The 27,366-nt window shown below is 22.0% G+C and overlaps 1 protein-coding gene across 1 annotated transcript; it reads left to right on the forward strand.

The window, feature by feature from the left end:
• The first annotated feature begins 272 nt into the window (after positions 1 to 272).
• Positions 273 to 18,724, forward strand: LOC147656520 (uncharacterized). Its single transcript, XM_086914535.1, has 8 exons — positions 273 to 311; positions 806 to 1,119; positions 8,293 to 8,546; positions 11,613 to 11,792; positions 12,199 to 12,451; positions 12,612 to 12,680; positions 18,463 to 18,549; positions 18,617 to 18,724. Exons 1-8 carry the CDS (start codon positions 284 to 286, stop codon positions 18,722 to 18,724), a joined length of 1,293 nt encoding a protein of 430 aa, XP_086770661.1. The 5' UTR covers positions 273 to 283.
• Positions 18,725 to 27,366: the final 8,642 nt, after the last annotated feature.

Here is a 27,366-nt window from a genome sequence, read left to right on the forward strand (position 1 = left end):
AATATATAATTATAAATAATTCTAGAGAATATGAAGATTATCTTTAATCACATTAATCATAAATGAGATATAAAGGAGGTTATGACGATTGACAAACAGATAAACTTACTCATTTTATAACTTGCAATAGTATTGACAATTCAGTAGAAACATAAAAAAAAAAAATAAATTTATAATTAATAAAAAAAGTGAGAATTTTTATTATAATAAATAAATATAATTTTTTATTATAAATAAAAAATTTTACTAGAATAAATTTACTAGAAAAAATATTATTCAAATCATGAACAAAACAAAGAAAAATATGAAAGGTAAGTCAATATTTTTATGTACATGTCAAATTTTTTCTTATATATATAAACTATAAAGAAATAATTTTTTCGATAATAATGGTAGAAAAATATTATTTTCATTAAAGAAGATCATTTCAGTAATAATTTTAGACATTGATTTATTTTTCCTTAATTTTCTTATTTTCTTTCCATTATTAATTTATAGAGATTTAATATTATTATTCATAAGGAAAATTTAATGGTATAATTCATAATTTAGGAAAAAATTTTACTGTACGATTTTGAAAATTTTTGAAAATGTAACATTGAATATTTTCAAAATTGTATTTGAAATGTTTATAAAAAATCTGTTCTAAAAATTTATACAATTAATTATACAATTATTTTATAGATTATATTATAAAATTTATATATTATATAATTATTTATATAATATAATTTTAAAATTACATGAGAATTATTATTCTATAAATTTATTTATCAGAATTCTAATATATGTGCTGTGCTTTTAGACACAATTGAAGCATTTAAAACAAAAATTTTAGAATGGATACCAGAAACCCAATATGCTTCGCTAATACCTATCATTATTATTAATGAAATATTTGCTCTACGTATATTTGAATTCAAAGGACGATTACGATATGGCTGGAGTATAACATACGCTAGCATATATATCATTTTATATACTGTATTTTTGAATACAGTAATAATTACAAATTATAAAAATTGGCTTGCATATCAAGAGATCAGTTATAAACTCACATCATATATTAACATTATATGCGTCATAATGTTTATAGTTTTTGGAATCATGAACACAGAAGTAAGTATTTAAAATTAAATATATAATAATTAAAATAATATTATAATAAAATAATAAAAAAAACAAAATAAAACAAAATAAAAATACTGGAAGAAAATTTTTGTTTTCAGTTAGTGTACACGATAAATCTGTTATCGTATAAATTTGTTTAATTAATATTTGTAATAGTTTTATTATCTCAATTTTCATCAACTTTCATGTTCATTGTTATTCCTATTAATTATTAGATATAAAATCTCTGAGTAAATATTAAGTATGTTGAGTAAGATGAAATATTGATCTGAATATAATTCTTAAACTGATCATTTATCTGATTCATACGCATTTTTTCTCTTTTATTTAAGTTAAATTTATAAAAACCATTCATATAAACATTCAGATATTTGATTTGAATTGTAAATGTTACTGTAATTATTAAATTAAGATATCTAGATCAATTTTACTAATATAAGATTATCAAAGAGAAATTTTTAAAATATACTATATTTTATAATATGTAGCTATTATATTATTAAAAGATAATATTGCTATATAGTATATTATATTTTATGATTAGTTACAAATAATATATCTTATTTGCTAATACAGACTATATTTATTACTTTATATTTAATTATTTTATTTATACTAGCACATTATTCTAAAATTAAAAGAATACTAAATTTTCACCGAAAATTACTGCTATTTAAACTATTATAATTCCGTAAAAAAATCTTATAATTCACCTGAAGTCATTTTAAAGACTGAAATTTTTATTTTCAGAATTTCGAAATTATCTAATCTTTCTAATGATCTCTTTTGATTCTGAAGAATTTACATAATTTTTTCGAGATTTGTTTTTAAATAATTTTATTAAGAAAAATCTTCTCTTTACATCTCTAAAGAATTTATATATATGATTTCTTAGTAAATATTTAATATTTCTATATAGAACATATAAATATATAAATAATACATAAGATATAGAATGTATCAAATAATCATAAGATTTATGACATAATTCGGAGAATATTTTCTTGTGTGGAAATCTTCCAGTATTATATCTTAAGCTCATTTATTAAATATAAAACGAAAAATATAGGATAATGTTGTTAGAGCACAATGCCTCTTAAAATTTGCAAAAAATGCATATTAACATTTTTTTTAGGAACTGTATACTGTATCATTCGGTTAGATTCTCTAGTTAGAGGATATATTATATACACCATATTGTTAAATAAAATAATGTAAGAAAGTATTAGTTTTGATATATAGATTTGAAGACATATTGAAGAAACATATTGAAGAATAATGTGGCATTATTATGTTCTGAAGATGTCGATATAAGACTATATTTTCAATATATATTTTCAATAGTCTAGGAGTATTGAAAAAATATATTTATGAGTGAAGTATTGCCTAACGTTTTTCCAAATTTTCAATCTAAACAAAGATATAGCAGCAATGGTTACTTCACAAATCACACTTGCGACAAATCAAACATAAAGATCTTAATTTCTATACGTTATGATGCGATCCCGTGGAAGTCTATTCTTCGAAATCGTCTTCCCTCGTCACTATTGATTCCTCTAATTTCTTAGTTTGCAATTTTTACAGAAAATAATGATTAGAAAAAAAACCAAGGCCTAAGGTTTTCCTAGAATAGATTAGTTAGACTAAAATAGAATTTAAATCAGATAAAATTCAGCAGTTCACAACAAATCTTACGACAATAGATAATCGAATAATATAATATAATAATTCAGATACCATATTTGTGCAATATTCAAAGTTATTTAGTTTTAGACTTTAATATTTGATCCTTTGAGCTGGATATAGTCAAAGAGTGAATATTCAAAAATGAACTCAGTTCAGTATTCCAGTGAACAACAGTCAAAAATTCTTTTCATTAAGAAAGTATTTTTCATCACTTTAGCATCAGAGACCCGCCAATGCGATTCAATTTGAAAGAAAAGTCAACGCAATTATCAGTATGGGAAGCTGCATCGAGCTTCCGATCTAGCATAGCAATAATATCGGATGATAGCAGCCAGTATTCTAAGTGTAATTAACTTTAGCATCATCGATCTCTCCCATTAAATTATTCTCCCATCTAATTTCGGTAAGCAAACTCTTCTTACGTTAGCAGAGATGGAAGTTCAATTAAAAGCATTAGTCAACGAGCATGGTTCAATTAAGGCTTCGCTGTTTAAAAATCCAAGCAAGAATCAATAACATTTATGATATTCAAAAAACAATATGAGGCATATGATTTTTTATATGAAATACATAGCACAAAACAAATTATCGCAAGTATCGAATCAGAATCAATTTTTCGAATTCTTAAGGATTGGATTAACTTCAGAGATACGTTCGTTTCATTGGTTTAGAATTCGATAGAAATTTCTATCGAAGATATAAGAAAGATTTTGCTTTCGAGTGTCGCTAAAGAATTGCACATTCAGTCCTTGGGCTTATCTGAAACAATTACAAGCTGGCTTGGAAGAGTTTACGAATGCGATATAAGAAAAGCACGAATTTTTTTAATTATCATGTGAATGCACTTTTAAATTTACCATTGATCAAAAACAGATTTTCCATGTTAAAAGAATTCATTGATGATGCAAAAAATCATCTTCTTGCGCTGGAAAAATTAAATGAATCCATACAAATGGAATATTATGTTAATTATTTCAAAAAAATTAAACTTGATAACATTAAGTGAATGGCGAGAGAGAGTATTAATTTTAGTGCACAAATCTAGGTTTAAAGATTTCTATAAATTTTTAGAAAATATATTGGAGAGTTTCGCGATGGATAATCAACAGTTTAATAAATAATCAACGATAACACCCGACCAAATAGCGAAGACTGAAGCAAGTCTATGTGTCTAGCTTGTTCAGATAATCAATCTTTGCCATAATACAAAAAATTTAAGTTAAATTAAATTTAAATGAAAAAACAAAAATTGTGTAGTAGACGAAACTTTGGTTTAATTGTTTACAATTTGTTTACATCACATGAATGCGTATTACGCATCAATTTTTATAAAACATATGGGTGCAAACTCCATACATTATTGATCTTAAATCAGAAATAAACAGTTTGATAAAGGATATCGCATCAACCATATCCTGCATTACAAATATTGCAGTCTATTTCTTATCAAAGGAATATGCCGTATTGTTAACTACGTTTATGTAAAAAATAACCGAGATAATAGACAGAAATGCCAAGTTTTATCAGACTAAAGCTCTTAATATAATTTTATTATCCAGAAATATTATATAATTATATAACAAATTGGAAATAAAATGTAGGCGAATGAAATGGAATGTTTCGGATATGGAAGATTCAGTTAATTCTGTTATCAGAGAAAACGTTTATTAACATTTCTTCCGGATATAATAAATTTAGCGCCAGCATCTTTTGTCCAGTCATAGATAAAATCATCATAAATTTGCCAAACCTTTCAAATTAGCAAAAGAAAAATTAAAAATACCGCCACACATTAGTCATGTACTAACTGATTCCCAATTTAAGTGTAGGAAAATAGACTTGTTCATTGAAACAGACACATTTTGGGTATTGTTGTGTACATATCTATATCTAGCTTACTAGTAGAAAATCCAATTCGATTGAATATTCGGGGTACTTTCGCATGATGTAACCGAAAGAATTCGACATGTATCAAGTATCATATAATTAGAAATAATGATTTGGGCAAATAAATTTTGCCAAATTTTAGAAAATAGAGAAAATATCTGCGAAATTCAAATAAAAAAAAAATTATTGTGAAACTCATTTCTCGAAAAACAAGCAACAAATAATATGACGGATGTATTATATAATTAATACATTATTTCGAGATACTTCAACTAGGCGATTCGCGCGAACAGGTGAAAAAGCGATTGTACTCTCTTGAGAAAAAATTAGATAGGAATAAATACAATATTAGGATTTCATGGCAGGATATGAAAGATTAAAACACCATGACTCGATTAATTGTTCCTCAAGATGAGGAAGATACTATCACGCCGTCTTCAAGATTAGCAGCACGACAATGAAAATTCATGCATTTAATGGATCGGCAAGAATTTCATCGGATCTATTGTTAAATGATATTTAAAGATAGTAGGATTGATCGTTCAAGACAATTTATTCTTTATTTTATTTTTGTCAACAAATATGTCAACAAATATAGTATGTATCGCAAAGTATTAATTAGAACTGAGAAAGTATTTTGTGTAGATCGGAGTAACATACGAATTAGATATAATCACTTATAGTATCGCATTTGCATCATTTCTAGTTATGCATATTGCAAGAAATAGGAATCCGATGCAGCAAAAACTGCGCTTATCGATAGGAACAGGGGAAGCACAGCTATTCTGCATGAAATCCAAAGTAACTTTACTCAAATCAGTTTCTCTTCCAGGATTAGAGCTTAGTGTACTCTTATCACACAATTAATGTTAAAAATTAAAGCCACGGTTACTTTAGACATTGTGAGTATTACTGGTTAGATTTATGCTTATGTGAATTAACGATTCATTCAGCAGATGGAAAATCTTTGAGGCTAAGATTGTGGAAATATAAAGCGCAATCATGGCGTAACATAACTTCACACTATAATCCCGTCGATGTTATATTTCACGAATTCTCCATCTTTACAAATCAATCTTCTGTGGTCATGGCTCACTTGGTTATCAGCAAGTGCTAATGCGTTGCCTATTTCAACAAATAAACCAAAAATATTAAACAATATTAGATTTAGTAGAAATTCGCGAATAAAAATGAACAATAAAGGTTGGAAAAATCAAAGAAAATTTAGCAATTTGACTACTGCCAAAGTGACATAAGCTCATAAAACATTAGAACATCTCATTCAGAAGGAAACTTTTTACATAGATTCATAGTTCGCACAGGACAATATTCTCAGATAACGAAATGAATTCCATGAATTAGATATGCTCTTGAAAAATAAAGAGTATAATATAAGAATATCAGACGCATTAGGAAAATACAGCATAGAATAGCTGAATCCTCCGCAAGCATCACATTTTGTGAGAACAGTGCGGTAAAATCTATCAAAATCATTTGCGTCGTGTCATTGAATAGAGATGGTGAATAGAGATGAACGTTTGAAAAACTATATACTCTGCTAACATAAATACAGTCCTGTTTGACTTTTTGACTTCTCACTCCTTTATCATCCGATCGCGACGATTTAGATCTATGAATTCTTTGACTTCAGATCATTTTCTGATCGGCGATGTATTGACTACAATATCAGAGAACAATTTGCGAGAGGTCAAAATGAATCGCCTCGGCCTTAGCTAACTCAACAAATGTTTCAGCATTTTTGACAGTGGAGTAAAGAATATTTACATCAGTTATATCAGAGAAACAAGTCAGTACAAGTCAGTAGACACTCTGCAATGACTTGATAATAATACAAGAAGAAAATATCTCTATAATAAACTCTCTATAATAGTGCGAGAATGATGTAACTTGGATTACATGGTATACCGTGCGTAGCTATTTTAAAAATCGCGGTTAGCTGTCAGCGGCGAAGTTGTGCATCCTATTCATACACGAGGACAGCGGATTATTATTGAATCCAAACAACGATGAGGAGGAAGCAAATCAGCATACCTCGACTTATTTGGATGACAAATATTATAGAGATATTTTATGGAGTTGATGTTAATGTTAGTGAGATATATTACAGTATTAAATTCGTCACGTCGGCATATTAAAAACAAAATTAAGATCTGTGAAGCAATCAGACAACCTGGATTTTATTTTTAACTGCTCGAATATCTTCAATTCAATCTAACAATAATTTATGAACGGGTATAGTCCTAATGCTTTCCAGATCTTCAATTTAAACAGAGATTATAGTAGCAATGGCCACTTCACGAGTCATATTTGTATGCCTACGTTGCAATGCAAATCATATGAAAAGTGAGTATTGCAATGCAACTCTGCGAAGACCTATCTTTCGAAACCGCTCTCTAATTTGATTCCTCTAATCTCCTCTTTGTTTGCATTTTCACGAAAAATAATAATTGGAGAAAAAACCAAGATCTGGGATAATCTTCTAGATCAGATCAGTTAGAATAAAATAAAATTTAGATCAGATAGAATTCAACAACGATACAGTTCACATCAAATTATAGTTAGAATCATTACAGTCGTTAATCAACCGCAAACAATTAAAAAAAACCACTATTTGTTCACTCAAAACTCATAATATAAATTGTATATAAATTGACTGTACAATTTTACAATAATAAATGGTTCGTCGAGTAATACCATTAATTCAAGTATCATATTTGTGTAATATTCAAAATCATTCAGTTTTAGACTTTAACATTTTATATCATAATTTTTTTTTTTTGTTTGTGCCCACGATAATATTGATGCTAGACGCATATTTGAATTCTAATACTTATAACCAGTGATATATTATCTCAACAAAAAGTGGACAATTACAACTGCAATGTAATGAGTTTATATAAAACTTAAATCTCTCATCATATCATGATAGATAATGGTTAGAGCATGAATTATAAAGAAAATTGATTATTGGTTGTATTCAGATATTAGAGTATGTGTTCGTTACAAACTGTTAAATCTCTTCTTATTTTTTGTTACGGATTCATGCCTTCAGAAATCTCTTCCACAATTCAATTTCGAAAATCGCGGTGATCTCAATGATAACCATATAATAAACACAATAATAACCAATAAAATTTCTATCAATACTTTACCTTGCCTCCAAGTTAAAAGAAAATTCTTAGAAAATTAAACTAAACTGATAGTCAGCGTATATTTATAAATTTTTATCCTTACGTAGAATAAAATTGATTGCCATTGAATCAATCATATATGGAGTATATCACTCTTGAACTTAAAATTATATTCCAATCTAACTGAAGTATTTCAAAAATATACAATTGAAAAATCCCCTCAAAAATGGCAATGTGCTCATTAGGCAACATTATTTTAATCTAATCTTAAACCTTTATTTAGGCTTAGTAAAAGATGATTAATAATAATAAGAAAAAGTTTTTGTACAAAAAATTTCTCCGAATAAATATGTTTTAAATCTCGCAAACAGTTATTGCTGATAAACAATTTTTCTAATATTTTATTATATTTCTTACATTTTTTTTTTCATTATAGTGTTCAAGAAAAATAATTAGAAGATGTGAACAAATAGATAATAGTTTAGAATCATTTGGAGTTGAGAAAAATTATCGAAAAACTTATTTGGAAATTCTAAAAATATTAATTATAATCAGCGTAATAATAATAAGCATTATTTTACTATATAGTTACATTATTTCCGATGAACAAGAATACGATTTAACTATTCTCTTATATATACCAATAACAACTATGTGTTTGGGGACTATTACTTTTACCATATTTATAAGGTAAATTATAAAAAAAGAAATGTTCATGAACATAAAATTAATTGAATAAAAAGATAGATATTATATTTCTAGACTTAAGATTATGTTTTTCTTTTAAAAATATTTAATTATTCATGAATTTCTGAATTTCTAAAAATAATAAGTTTATTTCTATTTTTTTTCTTTTATTTATGAATATATAAAAAGAAAATGTTAAAAGAAATATAGCATGTTTATATATCTTTGGATCTAATGATTACTATCTCGGATCACTAAAAATGGAAAAAAATGATTTGATCATAAAATTCAAAAAATCAAATTTTTTTATTACATGTTTTACACAAGAATAAAAAGTCTCGAAGGAATCATATTATAATTTAACTATTCTTTTGAAAAAAAAATTAAATTTCTATTAATTTTTGAATTCATTTTATTTACAATTTTCATATATTTTTCGGTTAATTGCAAGAAAAATTGCATTTATTGAGACAAATAGATGTCCCAGATTTGTTATTAAACATTTAATATTTTTTTTTCTTTTGCTTTTTTGCTTTAAATAACATAGAACTCGTATTTCTAAAATATATATTGAAATAAATTGCTATATATATGTATTCTTTGTAACTTAATTAGATTCAAGTTAAGCACACAAAATGAAAATGAAATTATTAGGGAATAGGTTGTGAAATAATTTGATTAAAATAAAGAATATATAATAAAAAAAAATATTTTTAATAAAAAAAATAAAAAAGAAATAAAATATGTTATATATGTCGCGCGGCAATTCAAAAAGAATAAAATAGAATCGAAACAAGTATTGTGCACCAATTGTAATTGTAATAGTAATACCCAATTTATTTAATACCCACATAAATATAAAAAATATGCATCTTTATATATTTATCTTTATATATATATATAAACTCAACAAGGATATTGAGCTTCAATTTTGTGTAAGTAATTAATTTACTTAAACTTTTTGCTTAAATTGATGTATATATATATATTTCAATGTGTAGAAAAACTTTTAGAAATGCGAGATCATTTAAATAGAAAAAAAAAGTAACAAAAAAAAGTTATTGCAAGGAGTTTTGTTGAAAATATAAATAAAAAAAATTATTTTATAAATATCATATGATAAAAAAAAATTTGATTTCGAATTTGAAGTCGAAATCATTTTTGCATATATTTTTATTCATAGATCTTCAAATTTACAAATGTAAAATCACGCTCTTTACACTTTTTTTATACATTCTTTACAATATTTTAAATAATTAAAACTCATTTATATTCATTGATAATTAAAACTCATCATATTTTTTATATTTTTATATTTTTTAAAATGAAAAAAAGATTAAAAAATTTTTATCTATTTTTAAAATATGATGTGCAAAAAATATAAGAAAAAGAAATAAAAACAAAAATTTGGCCTTTCTTTTTTATTTTTGATTATTTATGACACTAATAATTAACATTAATAATTAAATTATTTATTGATTTTCATCTTTATTCAAGCGAATTTTATATATTTTTAATAATTAAATTTAATTAAATTTTAAATAATTAACTTCTAGCTTCTCTTAATTACAAATTTTTTTTTCCAGAATACATTAAGTTTTCAATGATATCGAAAAAGTATAATGCATAATAGTGAATTAATTTCAAATTCCTTAAATTTTTTTGATGAACATTGATAGTATTGATAAGGAATTATTCCTAAAAAATAATTTTCGCAACTTCTATCAATAACATAATAAATATTTTTAATTTCTATTTTTATAACTATAAAATATTTTCTAATGCTTGTTTTTTTTAAATATATTTTTAATTTCTTTTTGATATATTTGTAATATTATTTTATAAAAATATTTGACATTCAAAATTTTCAGAATAAAATACTACCTCAAATTTCATAGAGAAATTTTGATAAGAGAAAGATTGATAAAAATTGACAAAGAGAATTAATTTTTAGCGGAATAATATTTCTATCGATTTAAAATCAATTTCAATAAAAGTTCGGAATTCATTTCTATAAATTATTTTACTTTTTTTAATTATTTTAATAAAATAAATATATTTAATAGAATAAAATAAAATAATACTAAAAATAATATTTTAACTAATTAGCTAAATTAAATTTTAATTCCAATCATATCGATGTATTCTGTTTTATTTTAAAAAAGTTTATATTATAAAATTAATAATGATAAAGTTACAGAATTTATTTGAACAAATATTATAGAAAAATCTTTGTGAGTAATACTTTAGTTCAATCGTATTTAAATAATGATCTTTGAAAATAATAATTTATATGAATAACTTCGAACATATAAATTAGATTAATATATATATTGCAATATAATAATATATTAAAATTTTTTTTTTTGATTTTTACAATTACATTTTTCGATATTAATATATCATATACATATATTTATTGAAAAATTAAATAGAATTTTAATGCGATACATTTTTCTATTTTTAAATGAAATTCTCGTCGAATTATTAAAAGTTAACAAAGATTTGTATAATTTATAATCATCATTGTAAAATGACAGCAATTTTGAAGAAAAAAAATTGGCATTTGGATAAAAAAAGTTTTAAACCAAATCGTAATTGTAAAAAGACATTAATTTATTGCATTAAATTTTATCGTATTTATTTATTGCTAAATAATAAAATCTACTAATAAATTAAAAAAAAACGTGATCAAATCGAGAACGAATTTGAATCGAACACAAATTACCAAATAAAAAGTTTGTCACCATTTGATCATAAATAATCAAAAATAAAATTAAAATTATTGAAATAAAAATTAAATATATTAATTATAAAGATATTAAAGTTACATGTTAAATTTATATTTTTACGTAAACTAAAATATAATTTTATGAATTTTTTTTTAAGATTTACGAAAAAAAATTTCATCTCTTCACTATATTTCCTTATTTTTCTTACATATCATATTAAAAAATTATATAAGATCCTTTTAATCTTTATTTTATACTTGTGAAAAATATAGATAAATTTATAATTTTACTTATAACATTGTATTTCTTTCATTATATTATTTGAATCTTTTTTAAGTATTTTACAGGATAAGTTGCAAAAGATGAATAAAATTATAGAAGAGGTGTATCAGTTATCAAATGTAAAAGATATTAATATAAGATATAAAATGCAATCACATATTGCATGTAAATTTATAATTGTAATGGATTATTATCAAAGAAAATATTTTATTCAACATTTTCTTCAAATTACAAGGTACGTTTGGTAATATCTCAATAATTAATGTGTAATTTTTTAATTTTGTAATATTATTTAATATAGGGGAAAGACGGATAGTTTCAGACAGTAAATAGCTTCATATAATTAATATCTTGATTATCTGCACCTATAAACAATTATAAATTAGTTGGAACATGCATATCAAACAAATTAGATATTATAATCATTTTTCTTTTCAATGAAATGTTTATTTTCTGAAAAAGAAATTTCTTGATATTTTCTTTTTTCTTTTTGTTTTATTTAAGATTTTATCCAGAGCTATCTTTTCCCTCTATTAATAATAATATTGCATTAATTTGAATTGAACATGAATCAAAAATGAACATTATTATTGTTTTGTTTCCTATTAATATATTTTTTTTTCCTTTCTTATCTATTAAAGGTATATTCATTTTGAGATTCTCAAACTTTCACGCATACTTAATCAAGCATATTCTTATCAAATTTTATTAGACTTAATAGGACAATTTTCATTACTATTATGTACATTTTATAACATATATTTTTCTTTAATATCATTAAAGTTATCAGAAATATTATCAGATAAAGAAACTATAGGATCTTTAATATGGATTCTTATATATTCTACAAAAATTATTTTTGTAAATAATCATTGCACTAAATTCTATTATGAGGTAAGATTATATTTTTTTTTTACTATAAATATTTTTATTATAAAGTAATATATAAGTATAACTTTATATTTATATATAACTTATAGTATTATTATAAAGTAATACTATAATTTTTACTATAAAGGATGAATTAAAATATAAATATGTATAAATTTTGTAGGTAGAAGTAACAGCACATTTGCTTCGAAAAATAGATATTTATTACTTAGATAATTCCATTAAAAATGAGGTAAGATCTATTAATATAACAATTAAATTTACTTTTGCCAAAGATTATTTCTTTATATATCTCTTTTCTTACTCATTTTCATGATTTTGAAATAATATATTTCAATAATTATTTCTTTCTTACATACAATCAATGAGTAGTTTTAATTTTTGAGTTATTTTCAAAAAACTTTAAATATTATGTCATTGAATTCTACTCATACAAAGTATAAAAATCATTGAATTGGCATTGGTTTTGAAAGATAATTTTCTATATTTTTGGATTAGTGAAAATTTATTTAAAAAAATTGATTTTTAGATTATTTTTTGCATTGTAATGTATTCGCCATAAAGAATAATATACTCAAAGAAACCTTGGATTTCAAATATACTGATCTTTTGAAAAAAAATGTTAATATTTTGTACTTATTTAATATAATTATATATATAATATTATATTTAAATATAATATTATATATAATATTTAAATTTAGTTTATATACACAATATTTATTTATATGGTATCTTTTTTTTTTTACGAAATAAAATTATGGAATAAAAAAGAGTATAGAATTTCGCCTCTATACATCTAATGAAGTGCTTGAACATGGAATTGTTTTTTTTTTAATTATATATATAAATACATAAAAATTATTGACACATAAAATATATAATAGATGAACTAATATTATCTCACTATTTATTCATAAAGAGATATTTTGCGAATTATACGAAAATAAAATATAAAACGAATATAGAATAATCTTTAGAAAAAATTGCAATGAACAATTAAAACTATAATATTCGCGTCCGTAATAATAATATTGTATTGGTTTTGATGGATGTAAACTAATAGCTAAGTGCTTGTTGAATGCTCTTCGACAAATGTTGTAACAAATGGTATACTTCTTAAAAATAAGTGGATTATATAAATGATTACACGTACGGAGTGTGCGTCTATTAGAGAGTAGGATCTCTCACAAAGTCACAGCAAGTAATCATGTCCCATGATCAGAGCACGATGAGTTGTTAGTACAAAACTAAAAAATTGTCATATTCGGCGGTTCACAATAAAATTTTCTTAGCAAGTGATGAAAAACCCCTCAGAAAAATCCCTTTTTGATTTAATTGGAAGGATTACAGGGAAGTTTCTCGATGGGGCATGCCAATAATCAATAATATTGCTACCGGTGTCCGGTTCGCGACATTCACCATTTTTGGAAATTCCTCCTTTGGATAGTGATCTGTATACAAAGATCTCACGATAAATAGGAACCAATTGGCGGATTTCTCTTATAGATTCCTTGAACCAGAATAATGTCATTTATCTTCGAATCAGCCACGTGAATAGAATATGTTAGGATCAGCTGAAGTATAACGTAAAAATATACGTCTGCTTATAATTTTCAAATATACTTTTCTCAAATAACATCATCTCAAATAACGCGGTAAGAACAAAAAAAGTTTTTTATATGAAAAATTTCTGAACACAATATTTATAAATCTCGCGAATAGAGCTCGCGAATATGTAAAATAGATTATAAAAACAATTAATATTGCTACCATTATAAATATGATTATATTATATTATATGTGATCATTATAATTTTGTTTATTCAAGTTGTCATGATAACCTACATATGATTTATATGATTTAATTATTATGTATATTGAGAGATGAGTTAGTTAAAATTTCAAATATAATATTTTAATCGATTGTTTATTAGTTTCCGATTGATTATATATATAGTATATGTTAAAATCTAAACCTAACGACTTTGAATATTGCACAAATTTATGCCTGAACTGATTATCCTAAAGACCACTTATAGCCGTAGAATAATAATAGTTTATATTATAAGCTTTAAGTGAACAAATAATAGTTTATTTTAACTGTTAGCAGGTACTTTAATATAAATGTATCGTTGCTAAATTCTATTTGATCTATATTCTAATTGATCTCATCTAGAAAACTGTGATGAGCTTTGGCTTTTCCTCCAATCATTATTTTTTGTGAAAATATAAAAGGGAATTAAAGAAACCAATCGTCACATTAGAGGGCGGTTTCGTCGTATGGACTCTCGCGAGAACATCGGTACACAGTAGTTCGAATATTATATATTAATTGGACAAAAATCATTTTCAAATTTATATAAAACTAATTGTTTTAATGTAACATATAATAACCATACATTAAAACTCTTATATACTAAAATTTTAAATCCTCTTTTTAAACGTTTATAGATTAAACAAAATACGTGTATATAGATCAGACAACTAATTAAATAACTGATCGGTTATATTTTAATAGTAAATATTCTGTAAATTTATTAAGAAACATTTAAATTTCAATTTTATAAAGGATATAACATTTCAAAATATTTATTTTAATTTAAATCATTATAAATTATTAATAAATTATAAATTATAATAAGTTTTTTGACTTTTTTAATTATATTAATAATATATTTTTAATTATAATTTGTAATAAATTAAACTTAAAGTTGAATAATTACTTCATATTAAAAATTTAAACAATATAATGATTTGTTATTTATGATATGTTCCATATCATTTCATGCAACAAAAATTGAATGTATGAAAAATAGAAATTTTCCGTTTTTTTTTGTCATATTTAATTTGTAAAACTTTGCAAAATTGTTAAAATTAATCTTAATGTTAACGCCGAAAATTATCCGCGCAATGTGTATATTTTTATCATGGATTCCGTTTAATAGCAACACTTTAGTAGAACAAACTAGCGAAAGGAATATATATACAATAATGAAAATTTTTGCAAAGGAAATTATCTCAGAAATCTCCAGTTAATGAATATTTTTATTTTTTTGAGACTGAATATATACATCTGTGATAATATTTGTATCAGTATGCAATCGCCATTTACTTATTATTTATATATACATATTATATTGGCAAAAATTCAAATAAATATGGTTATAATGTGTAAATTGTATAGATATTGTATATAATTGTATGTAATTGTATAGATAAAATAATTAATTAATTCACATTATATTTCGATTATTGTAATTTTAGTTCCCTAAGGATTATTTATATTTTATTTTCGCATTTCGCAAATTTGAAAAATCCGTAAAATATGCAAACTTAGATATCTAGATAATATAGATAATATAGATAATATTGATAACAAATAAGTAAGAATACTAATAAATAACTATGATGATATTAATTTACTCGCCATATATTTTGAATGTCAATTATTAAAATTATTAAAATATGTTTATCCTAGTTAATGTATTTAATGATATGATAATATTGTAAATGATATATTTATTATAGAAACAATAAATAAACTGCAATCACATATTAATGTATATAATGGACACGCATATTAAAATGGATGTATAACTAAAATTCAGTACAGTTATTAAGGACAAACCTAAGACTTGTGAGCGATCAGATAGTCGAAATTTTATTTTTAACTACTCAAATATCTTCAATTCGGTATTTATGAGGGTATAATTCTCTAACACTTTTCAGATCTTCAATTTAAACAGAGCAACAGTGGCCACTTTACAAGTTATACTTGCATGTGACGGATCACTGTGAAAACGAGCGCAAAGGTTTTGACCTCCACACGTTACGACCTTGCCAGATTCATTCTTCAAAACCGCCCTCCAACATGACGATTGGTCCTTCTAATCCCTTCTTAGTTTGTATTTTCAAAAGTAATGATTGGAGAAGCTAAGACCCGCCACAGTCATCAAGTCAGTTAGAATAAAAATAGAATACAGTTTACATTAGAGTATACTTAAAATCATTAATATCATATCATATCGTCAATTAGCCATAAATAGTTAAAGTTTACTACCATTCGTTCATATATACTTAAAACTCATAATATAAATGATTATACAGTCCTATGGCAGTAGGTGGTCCTTTGAGTAATAATATTAGACAATATATTTGTGCAATATTCAAAGTCGTTTAGTTTAGCCTTTAACGATACAATAATTTTTTAAAAATAAATATCTCGAAAATTATTAATTTATAACAATAACAATATAATTATTATAAGATATCGTCCAGATATCATTCGATATTCATACATTTAATTTTTTATTTCTGCAACTTATATGATTTAGATTATGTAATTACATATTTGATTTATTTTTAGAATACGATACTATATGTTACTATATGTTATTATATATTGCATCTTACAATTTCTTTATTTTTAATGAAATTTGAAAAAACCAAACTATATACTTTTCTTTATGCACATTTTTTGGTATATTAAATGGCAATAATATAATAATTAATAGTATAATAATGATATATTTTATAATAATAGTATAAGATCATAACACAATAATAAAAATATTAACTGTTATATATTTTTATAAAATTTAATTTGCTTACTTTGAGAATATCTCTTTTAAAGACTAATGAATATTTTATTTTGTAATTCTTAATTTTGAGATAATCTTGTTTTAACTCATATATTTAAAATATTTTAGAGAAATTTAATAAGCAATACAAATTATATCTACTGATATTATAAGAAAATTTTCAAATAGTTGATTACTGAAACGTTTTATTTATATGTGAAACTCCGAAATTCAAAAGAATATAAATTATTATTTTGTGCAATAATTATATATTATATTATATTAGAACCTCTCTTATATCTAATATAAAACATTATTATTGATTAACGAAATAAAATTAAATTAATTATAATATTTTATTTTTATTCTTTAATTAATTTACTGATATTAAGTAATCTATGATTGATATGAATATAATTATATGAATATAATTAATAGAAACAAGATTGTATTGAAAAAAATTTTATAAAAAATAATTAAAACAAACAAGTAGTTGTAGAAAAATATATTCAATTTCAATTTATTTATATATTTTAAAATACATAACAATATATATTAATTTAAATACATAATTTGCTATTGTGAATTTCAATAAATAGGCAAATTAAATGAATATAATAATTATAGATTTAAAGAAAATGTTATAAAACAATTTATCTAAAAAAATTTACATAAAATATCGAATATCCTATAATTTTCTATAATTTCTTTGAAGTAAATTTTTCTTAAATATATGACACATTGCATATTACACTAAAATTTCATTGATAGAATGATGTATTAAGTATTATTATAAAAGAATACAAATTTATTGCTTAGTTGAAAGATATTATAAAAACGGTATTAAGATATAATAGATACTATGTATTTAATTGAATACTTCTAACTTTATCGTTTTATTTTATTTAACGCAAACTTAAAATATTTATTATTAATCAATTCATTAATTAACAATAAGCTTTATTCTATTTACATGTATAGGAATTTTTTCATTATTTTGATATTTAGAATTCATCATTTAAAGGTATTATATTTTTATAAACATTTTACAAATTTATATCTATTTTCTCCTTGATTTTTAATCCTTGCTTTGTCTAAAAGTATCATTCATATTTAAATAATATTCGAAAATCTCAAGTCTGTATATTTATGTGCTATAATAATTATATATTTAAACAAATTTTTTCTATTTTGATCTTATTTAAAATATTTATTTTATTTTTTGATATTTTCTGAATATTTATTTTATTATTTTTTATTATATAAATTTTTTTTTCTCGTTTTCATTTTGAAAAGTATATCAAATATATGATCTTCATTTACTGATTGAAGTTATTATAAAAAAATTTAGGAAATAATAATAATTAGTAATAAATTAATAAAAATAATAATAATTATTTTTATTATATATTATATAAATAATAATTTCAGGTGCAACAATTTTTATTACAAATTTTTCTTCATCCTTTAAAATTTACTGTTGGCAATAATGTTCTTAACAACAAGTTATCAACAATGGTGAGTTATTTATTCTATTTAAATGGATGAATTGATTATTCATTAAAAAATGTAATCTTTTTTTCAGTTTTTTGGTGGTATAATGACTTTTTTGGTTGTACTGGTACAAATCAGTTCGTCACCAAGTATGATGAAGTCTTTAAGCAGTAGCGTGGATTTTGAAGTTACTGATTAATGATTTTTATTGTTAAAATCATGGTTTACCTATTATCTATTTCATCAATAAATCATTAACAAATTACAGTAAATCATTATAATTTACAAATAAAAAAGAAATTATTGGAAAAAAAGAATCAATTTGATATTTATACTTTTATTATACGATTTTCTTAAAGAAAGAATACTAAGATTTCAAAGGATAAAATAAATAAAAAAATTGATATAAATATATAAAATATTTATGAGACTTATTTATTAAATTATACAAACATACAGTCGATTCACATGTATTTTTATAATTAATTGAATTTATTACATCTACTAACTAGTACTAATAACATATATCAATGTGTTACATTTGACAAATAGTTTACAAATAATTTTTTTTTAGTGTCTTCACCCTGCCAAATCGGATGCTAACTTACCATCACAATATTTGACAATATATGTGAACAAACTTTTGTATCTATTGTTTGTATAAATTGCACCATATAGTATTCAGAATATATAAATATGTAAATCAAAAATTCTTAAATTTTTGGATTATGATAGTCTTAAAATGCAATTTAAAATTTTGTTTCTTATATTTATTTCTTTAATATATTTACATAGTTTCTGCTTACAATATATAGTACATATAAATTATTTATTAGTTTTTAATTAATAAGCATATATAATAATTAAATATACAAGTATAATTATACTTATACGTTTAATTATTAATATTAATAAACATTATTATTTAATTACTAAATCCCTTTTATTTTTATTTTTAATTTATTATATTTTTTATCAATATTCGACAATGAACGTACAAGAATATAATTTATACAATGTTATATATCTATATAATTATATTTGTAAAATTCCGACGAAAACAAGAAAAGCCAAAATAAATACAAAAATTTACATATAATATAAAAATGATCATTCATTAAATTAAGTTTTAAACAATAGAAATTTGCATTAAATAAAACAAAATGAAAATTGAGTGAAATGATCTATTTCTGATATATCACCATGCTTAACATATGTTTTTATATGTTACAAATTTTTTTCTATAAATAATTGAATAATAGTAATTTTTTGATTAGACACAGACAAAAAATCCATTATTATATACATCATTTTTTGGAGAGTGTATGATTGGGAAACGATTCGAGGTGATAAAACAATTTTTATATTTTTCAAATAATGATGAATTTAATCCAGCAAATCATCCTAAAACTCAATAAAATTCGATCAATTTATGAAGATTTAAATAGAAAATTTGACGATGTGATACCAGAGAAATTTGTAACTATTGACAAAATTTTATTACTATATAAAGATCGTCTGGGATGGATGTAATATATTTCACTCAAAAGAGCCAAATTCAGCATAAAAACGTATTTATTATGTGAATCAAAAAATGGTTATGTCTATAATTTTATAATTTATATTGGTAAGAATATCATTTTCGATAGAGAATTTGAAGATCTTCAAAGTAAGTGCAATAAAAACGTATCTCGAGAAATATTTTGCAAATAAGTCCCAACAATTTTGGAAAGAGGGAATAATGAGAGATGGAAGAAGGTGATAGAGCAGAACGGTTCATATATAACGTAATAAATCAACCTTAAATACCAAATATCGTGAATTCATTTCGTATCAAAGAAAAGAAAGAAACTTATGAGATATGATATCCTAATGTATAAATTTTTTTTAAAACGTGAGCACAATCAATATAAAAATGGCGATATCTTTTTCCTTTAATACGAGGCAAACTTGATATGAATAATTTGTTTGTTAAAAATTGCAGTGATCTGGTACTTTAAATCTTATATATAACGGTTCTTTTATTACAATATATTTCATGAACTAAAGTTTTCTTTTATCAATAGAACTAGATGCAGATTTTAAAATTATATAAGAAAATTGATTTATTCTGTAAATACATATTTAATAAAAAAAAAAATCATTTTATAAATCTGCATGCTTATCTGTAAACTTAAAAGAATCAAAAAAAAAAACCTATTCTGTAATATGTATCTCATAAAAAAAAATATTTTATAAATAAGTACATTATGAAAACATGAACATTCTCTTTTTTTAAAAAAAAACGATACATTTACAATTCATAATTCCTCTAAGATTTTTATTCTTTGTGACAAATACAATGCAATAAAATAAAATAAAAAATTGATATTAAAAATTATATACAAAATCAATTTTCTAATTATTTTTTTCAAGGAATCTCTATTCATTATAATTTGCAATAGTATATGGCAATTTAGAAAGAATATTAAAAAAAGAGATTAATAATAAAAGAAATATAATTAATGAAAAGTAAAATCTTTATTAGAATAATTAAATATAATTTTCTTAATAAATGAATATATATAATTATTCATATAAACAGAACTAAAAAGAATAGGAAAGGTAAGTAAATATCAATATACAAATGCAAAATTTTTTGTCAATTTTTTTAAAAAGAACAATCTTTTATTTTTATCCTTATTTAATTTTCTTTAATTATAAAAATCCATGAGATATTTTTATTTTTATTTCATTTTTCTAAAAACTGTAAAAATATAAATGATTTTATATATTTGAATTATCATTAAATGTTTTTCTTTACAAGACAAGTTGTATAAAGATGTATAAAGTTGTATAAAGACAAGTTGTATAAGATGAATAAACTTATGAAAGAAGTGTATCAGCTATGTAATACAAATAATATTAATGTAAAATATAAGATACAATCACGTATATTGCACATAAATTTATAATGAATTACTATAGAAAATATTTTGTTAAAAAATTGTATATTCTTCAAGTTGCAATATGTTTGATAATTTTATAGTAATATATAAAATTTTGTAATATTATTTAGTAAAGATACTTTAGACAATAGGTAACTCTGAATATTTTTAATGTCTTCATTATCTATGACTATAAAGAATTATATCTAGTAATATATGTATTAAGCAAATCAGATATAAAATTATATAAATTAGATATTAGATATAATAGTAATATTATTGAAATCAGATTTTATCAACATTTATTATTAAATGTTTTATTAATTTAAATAATTATTTAATGTATTTTAAGAATTTTTTAAACATCATTTAACATTTGACAATTTTCATATTATAAATTGACAAAAGATGAAATCAATATTTCCAAACATTTTTAAGAATCATAAAATAATTTTAAAAAAATAAAATTAATTATCTTTTAAAATTAATAAATTAATTAAATTAATTGGATATAACATAATGAATTTTAATATTCCGGAATTTAAATTCTTTGATTCTTTGAATCGTGATTACATTCAGTGATATCGATTTTTGATCTTTTTCAATCATGATGTAAAAATGGAATTTATTGATTAATTTTTTATAATATTTGAATATAATCTTTTATGTAATTAATAAGTAATAAAATAAACCGTTATCATCTTTGCTTAATACTTAAAAAAAATTAATTATTAATTTAATATTTTAATACATTTAATATTTTAAAAAAAAGTGAAATTTTAATCTTTTCCAATTAAAGATGAATTTTTCATAAAAAAAATTGTAAACCAAAATACAATGTATTCTTTATGTAAACTGTATATTGTAATATTTTCGAAAAATGTAGTGTAATAGATATTTAAATGAACAATATACAAATATAGATGTTTATAAATATATTATATTTATATTATATTTATATTACACTATTGTAATATTTTTAAGTATATTTAAATACGCGAAATCATCGAAAATTATGTTTGGAATTTATCTATTTTCTGATTATATGTATCATTTTCTGATTATGTAAAGATTTACATAATTACAATAAATCAGGAAGTTTTTACATTATTTTTCTAAACTTTCATTAAAATTTATAGATTTATTTTTTGTGTTATTTAAATATCTAAAACTTTTCCTTTATTACTTTTATTACTATTATTACTTTAAGTTATTGATAAAAATAATAATATTAATATTATTTTTTTTTTTTTATCTATTAAAGGTATATTCACATTGAGATTCTTAAACTTTCACATGAACTTAATCAAGCATATACTTATCAAATTCTATTAAACTTAATAGTGCAATTTTTAATAGTTTTTATTAGCAATTTTTATTAATATTATTAGTATTTTTATTAGTATTTTATACAGTTTATAATTTATATTTCTATTAAAAATCATCGAATATATCAGAATATATCATTGTCAAATAAAGAAATTATAGAATTTTCAATATGGACTTTTCTGAATTTAATAAAAATTATTTTTATAAATAATTATTATACTAATTTATATCGTGAGGTAAGACTATATTTATTTATATACTATAAAAGAAAAATTGATATAAATATATATATATAATATTAAAATTTTATAACTAATATTTATTTCGACAATTAGAAATTTGCTAATTAAATATTTCCATTAGAGATGAGATAAAATCAATTATAATAGATAAATATAATAGATAATATAATAAAATAGAGATTAAATTTGAATTTATAATAGTGATTTACTTCTGGCAAAGATTATCTCTGTATTTTTCTTTTCTTATTAATTTTCATAATCTTAATATATTTAAAAATAATTATTTTGAATGTTTTGTTCATATAGAATAAGTGTTTTAATTTTTGAATAATTTATAAAATATTTTGAATTCTATTTATGTAAGATATGACAAATTATTTGATATGTCATTGGTTTGATTTTTTATGATATTGATTTTTAGAGATAATTTATAGGATCAATAGAAATCTGTTAAACTAAATTTGCCAATAATTGCAAAATTAACTTTGACTTTCAAAATAAAACTCTTTTTTTTTATATTATACAGTATTTATCATGAAAAATAAAAATTTCAAAGAATTTCTAAATCACTATTTAAAAAATATCCTCAATTTTTTATGTTTATTTAAATTTATTTTATTTGAATGCCTGTTTATAAAAGATCTTTTATTTTATAATTTCAATATTATTTTCAGTAGTTGGACAAATAATTTAAATATAATATTAATAATTTGAAATATAATAAATTCTCCTTAGAATTAAAGATTTCTTTGCAACTTTCTTTAACATTTAATGACAAAATTAATAAATAATATAATTATTAGAATGAAGTATTTCAACATATTGAATTTTGTGTGAACATGATTCATAAATGATATCTTGTTTTTTTTTTCTTATTTTGTTTATTTTAATATCTTAATTGATCTATTTTCTGATATAAAATAATCTCGAAACTGCCTAACAAGATAGATTTGTTATGAATTTTGCATTACAATCTTTTTATAATATATTTCATGAACAAAAGTTTCCTATATCAATAGCATCATTAAAGAAAACTTTAATATTCTAAAAAAAATATCACTCTATAAATAAACATTCAAAAAAAAAACATTTCGTAATATACAACTTGTAAAAAAAGAATTATTCTGTAAATAAGTATTTAAAAAAAGAAAATGATAATCTTTAAACAAGCATTTTAAAGTAAATTTAATTAAGCATAAGATTATTTTTTCCAAAAGGAAAATTTGCAATACATGATTTCTTTGAAATTGTTATTGTTCGTGATAAATATGATGCAATAAAAAAATTTTGACTTCGATAATCATAAATTTTTTTTTAATTCTGCAAATATTTTTTGTAATAAACTTCTATCAATTCAAAAGTATCAGAAGGTAAAGTATTATCTCCTAAAATCACGATAAATAATTTTTAAATATTATTTGCATGATTCTATTACGATAATATATGCCATTGTATTAGTAAATACGTTTATAAAAAATTAGAATATTTTGAAGATTGAACATCAGAATGATGAAAAAAGTTCATATATATATAAGAGACTTCCATATCCGAATAGGGAGATAAAAGTGGATAGTGGAATTTTGGGATAATAGAATAATTATTTTCTTTTGCATTAAACTTCATTTATTCAAATAGAAATGAACAAAATTAGCAGTTTCTTTCTAAGGATTCCATATCTTTTTAACCGATAAGTTATATAAATTTTTTATTGTAAGCCACTGCATAAAATTACATTTCCGTTGCGTCTTAAACCATCGAACCACTCACCATTTTTACTAATTTTCTTGCACCATCACTTTCATCATTTTCAAGATCTTTAGTTATTTCTCTTCAATAGTTAAAACTACATATTTTTGTATACTTGCTATTATGATATCGTTCTCTGCTTCTGACTGAATTGATAACTGATTACATTTAACCGGCCGAACATAGGAAAATATTTATTACATCTAAATACGTTGTATTTACGTTATAATCTAAGTTGTATGCAAACAACGCTATGAAACGTTGTGTGGATAACAGAATATATAGATAATAGAATGTCCGAATAATAAAATATTAAGTTATTCGGATAATAGAGACTCTACTATATAAATATATATATAAGATTTAATCTACGTGTTATAAATATTTCAAATTTATGTTGGGGAGTGATATAATTGAAAAAGGATGACGCTTAGGTTAGGCAATAACATTTCAGTGCATTGCGTACAAAATTTTTCAACAACAAATAATTATATAATCCTATATAATCCTTTTATACACAAATAACTATTTCTGAATTTTAATAAAATGTTATTATGCAAAATATTTTTTTTAAATGATTTTTAAGTATTATTATTTTTAATTATGCAAATTTATATATTTTGTTAACAAAGAACAAGTATATATACTATCTCGAATGAGTATACTTTGAAAAATTTCACAATTCAATGAATGATGTATGATGATTTCACAATTTCGCTTATTGTAAGCAACATTGCGATACTATCGCGCATTTCTTGTATGCTTTCATTTTATCGCTTTTTAACTTTATCTAAAGCAAAATTATAATTAAAATATTTAATATTTTAAAAAACATTTTCAATTTATTAATTAAACCTTATCGAACACATGTATATGTATGAATTATATAGGAACTTTTTCATTATTTTGAATTCATCGTTTAAAACTATCCTGTCGTTTATCTACTATTTTTATAAATATATTATATCTGTTCTAACAGTTAAGGTAGTAAATTTCTTAACTAATACTATTATTATTAAATATTGTAAGATCGAAAGATCTTTTGATTAATATCTCGATCAATAAGTTACAAATTAATATAATAAACAAAAAGTACGTACAAAAATATATATTTTTGATTCCTTTTTCTAAAAACGTATTATAATCTAAATATTAATGAAATCTTTTTTAATATTCAGATAATCATTTCATTGTAACTGTATTATAATAATTATAAATTTTTGATTGTAACTATAGGTTCTATGAACTATTATCTATTTGAAAATGTGCATATTTTATATATATACTATTAGCGTATTGTTAGAATTTTGATAACATTGTATTAATATAATTGCAGAAAAGTATACAAAAATATAATTATTAACTCTAACTTATTTCTGGAGCTGATGTAATAAATAATTTATTACAAAGTTCGCTGTTAACAAGTTCTATTGTAAGATAATCAAAAGCAAAGTTCATATGCTAATGAAGGTTTATGTTTATTAAATTCATAATGTTCTAAACTTCGAGATTATAAGTTCGAAAGATTTTAAAATGTAAGAAGTTATAAGAATTCTTTGAAAGAGTTTTGATGTTGAGAATATTCTGAGATTTTAAAAATTCTGAAATTCAAAAAATTCTCTCAAAATGATGGTACACTTTGAAGCCCTTTCCATGCTCATCTTGCGAGATCGCAGGTCTTCGATGAGATACATTTTAAAATCTTCCAATTAATAACACTGAACCAGCCCTTTGATTGATATTCCCAATTTAAAGAAAATTTCTAGAATAAAATTGAGAAACTACGCCACCTTCAGAGTCCATTGTTTCTAACAAATTGAGGAGTTTTTGCAATAATTTTTCTCAAAGATGATTCATGATGTAGAGACTGACATAATTGAAAATATCGTTTCAAATCCCAGGACGTTGACACTTTAATCACGTCGAGTTATTTCTAACAAATGTACAAAGCGAAGGTTCGTCCAAATCTCTCAAAAACAGAATTATCCTCACAGCATTACCCGATACCATCTATTCAATATCTAAACAGTAGTATATATACCTTGTTTAAGGTAAATTTTTATTAAATTATGTGCATAATTAAAATTGTATAATTAAAAATTATAAAATTTTTTTTTAAAGAATAAGAATATTTCACAAATAAAGAAGATGTTATTAAGCTTTGATCGACTAGCAATAATTTACTTATGTATTCGAATATAACAATCATGTTTTGGAAACTTTAATCCGATCACAATGTATATTTTTTTTTTCTTTAATTATTATTATTGAATATATGTTAAAATATTATTCAAAAAATTATAACTGTGCTACAACAATACATATTTTGATTTTTAATGCTTACTTCATATCTTGGTATTTTAATCCTTAAAGAGAATATTCATATTCAAATATTTCTGAATATCAAATTTCATAATTTATATACATATTGTTACAATAATTGCATATTATTAAATAAATCTTTTTCTAAACTTATTTAGAATGTTTTGTTTTATTTTTGGATTTTGTTTGAAAGTTTGAATGTTCTTTTTTTTTTTTATTTTAGAATGTTAAGAAAATACTATATGAATATTTTCAGATTTTTTTCAAAAGTTATT

Source organism: Apis florea, unplaced genomic scaffold (genome assembly GCF_048593485.1).
Source record: "Apis florea isolate Af1SG1 unplaced genomic scaffold, ASM4859348v1 contig_3696_pilon, whole genome shotgun sequence".
NCBI lineage: Eukaryota > Metazoa > Arthropoda > Insecta > Hymenoptera > Apidae > Apis > Apis florea.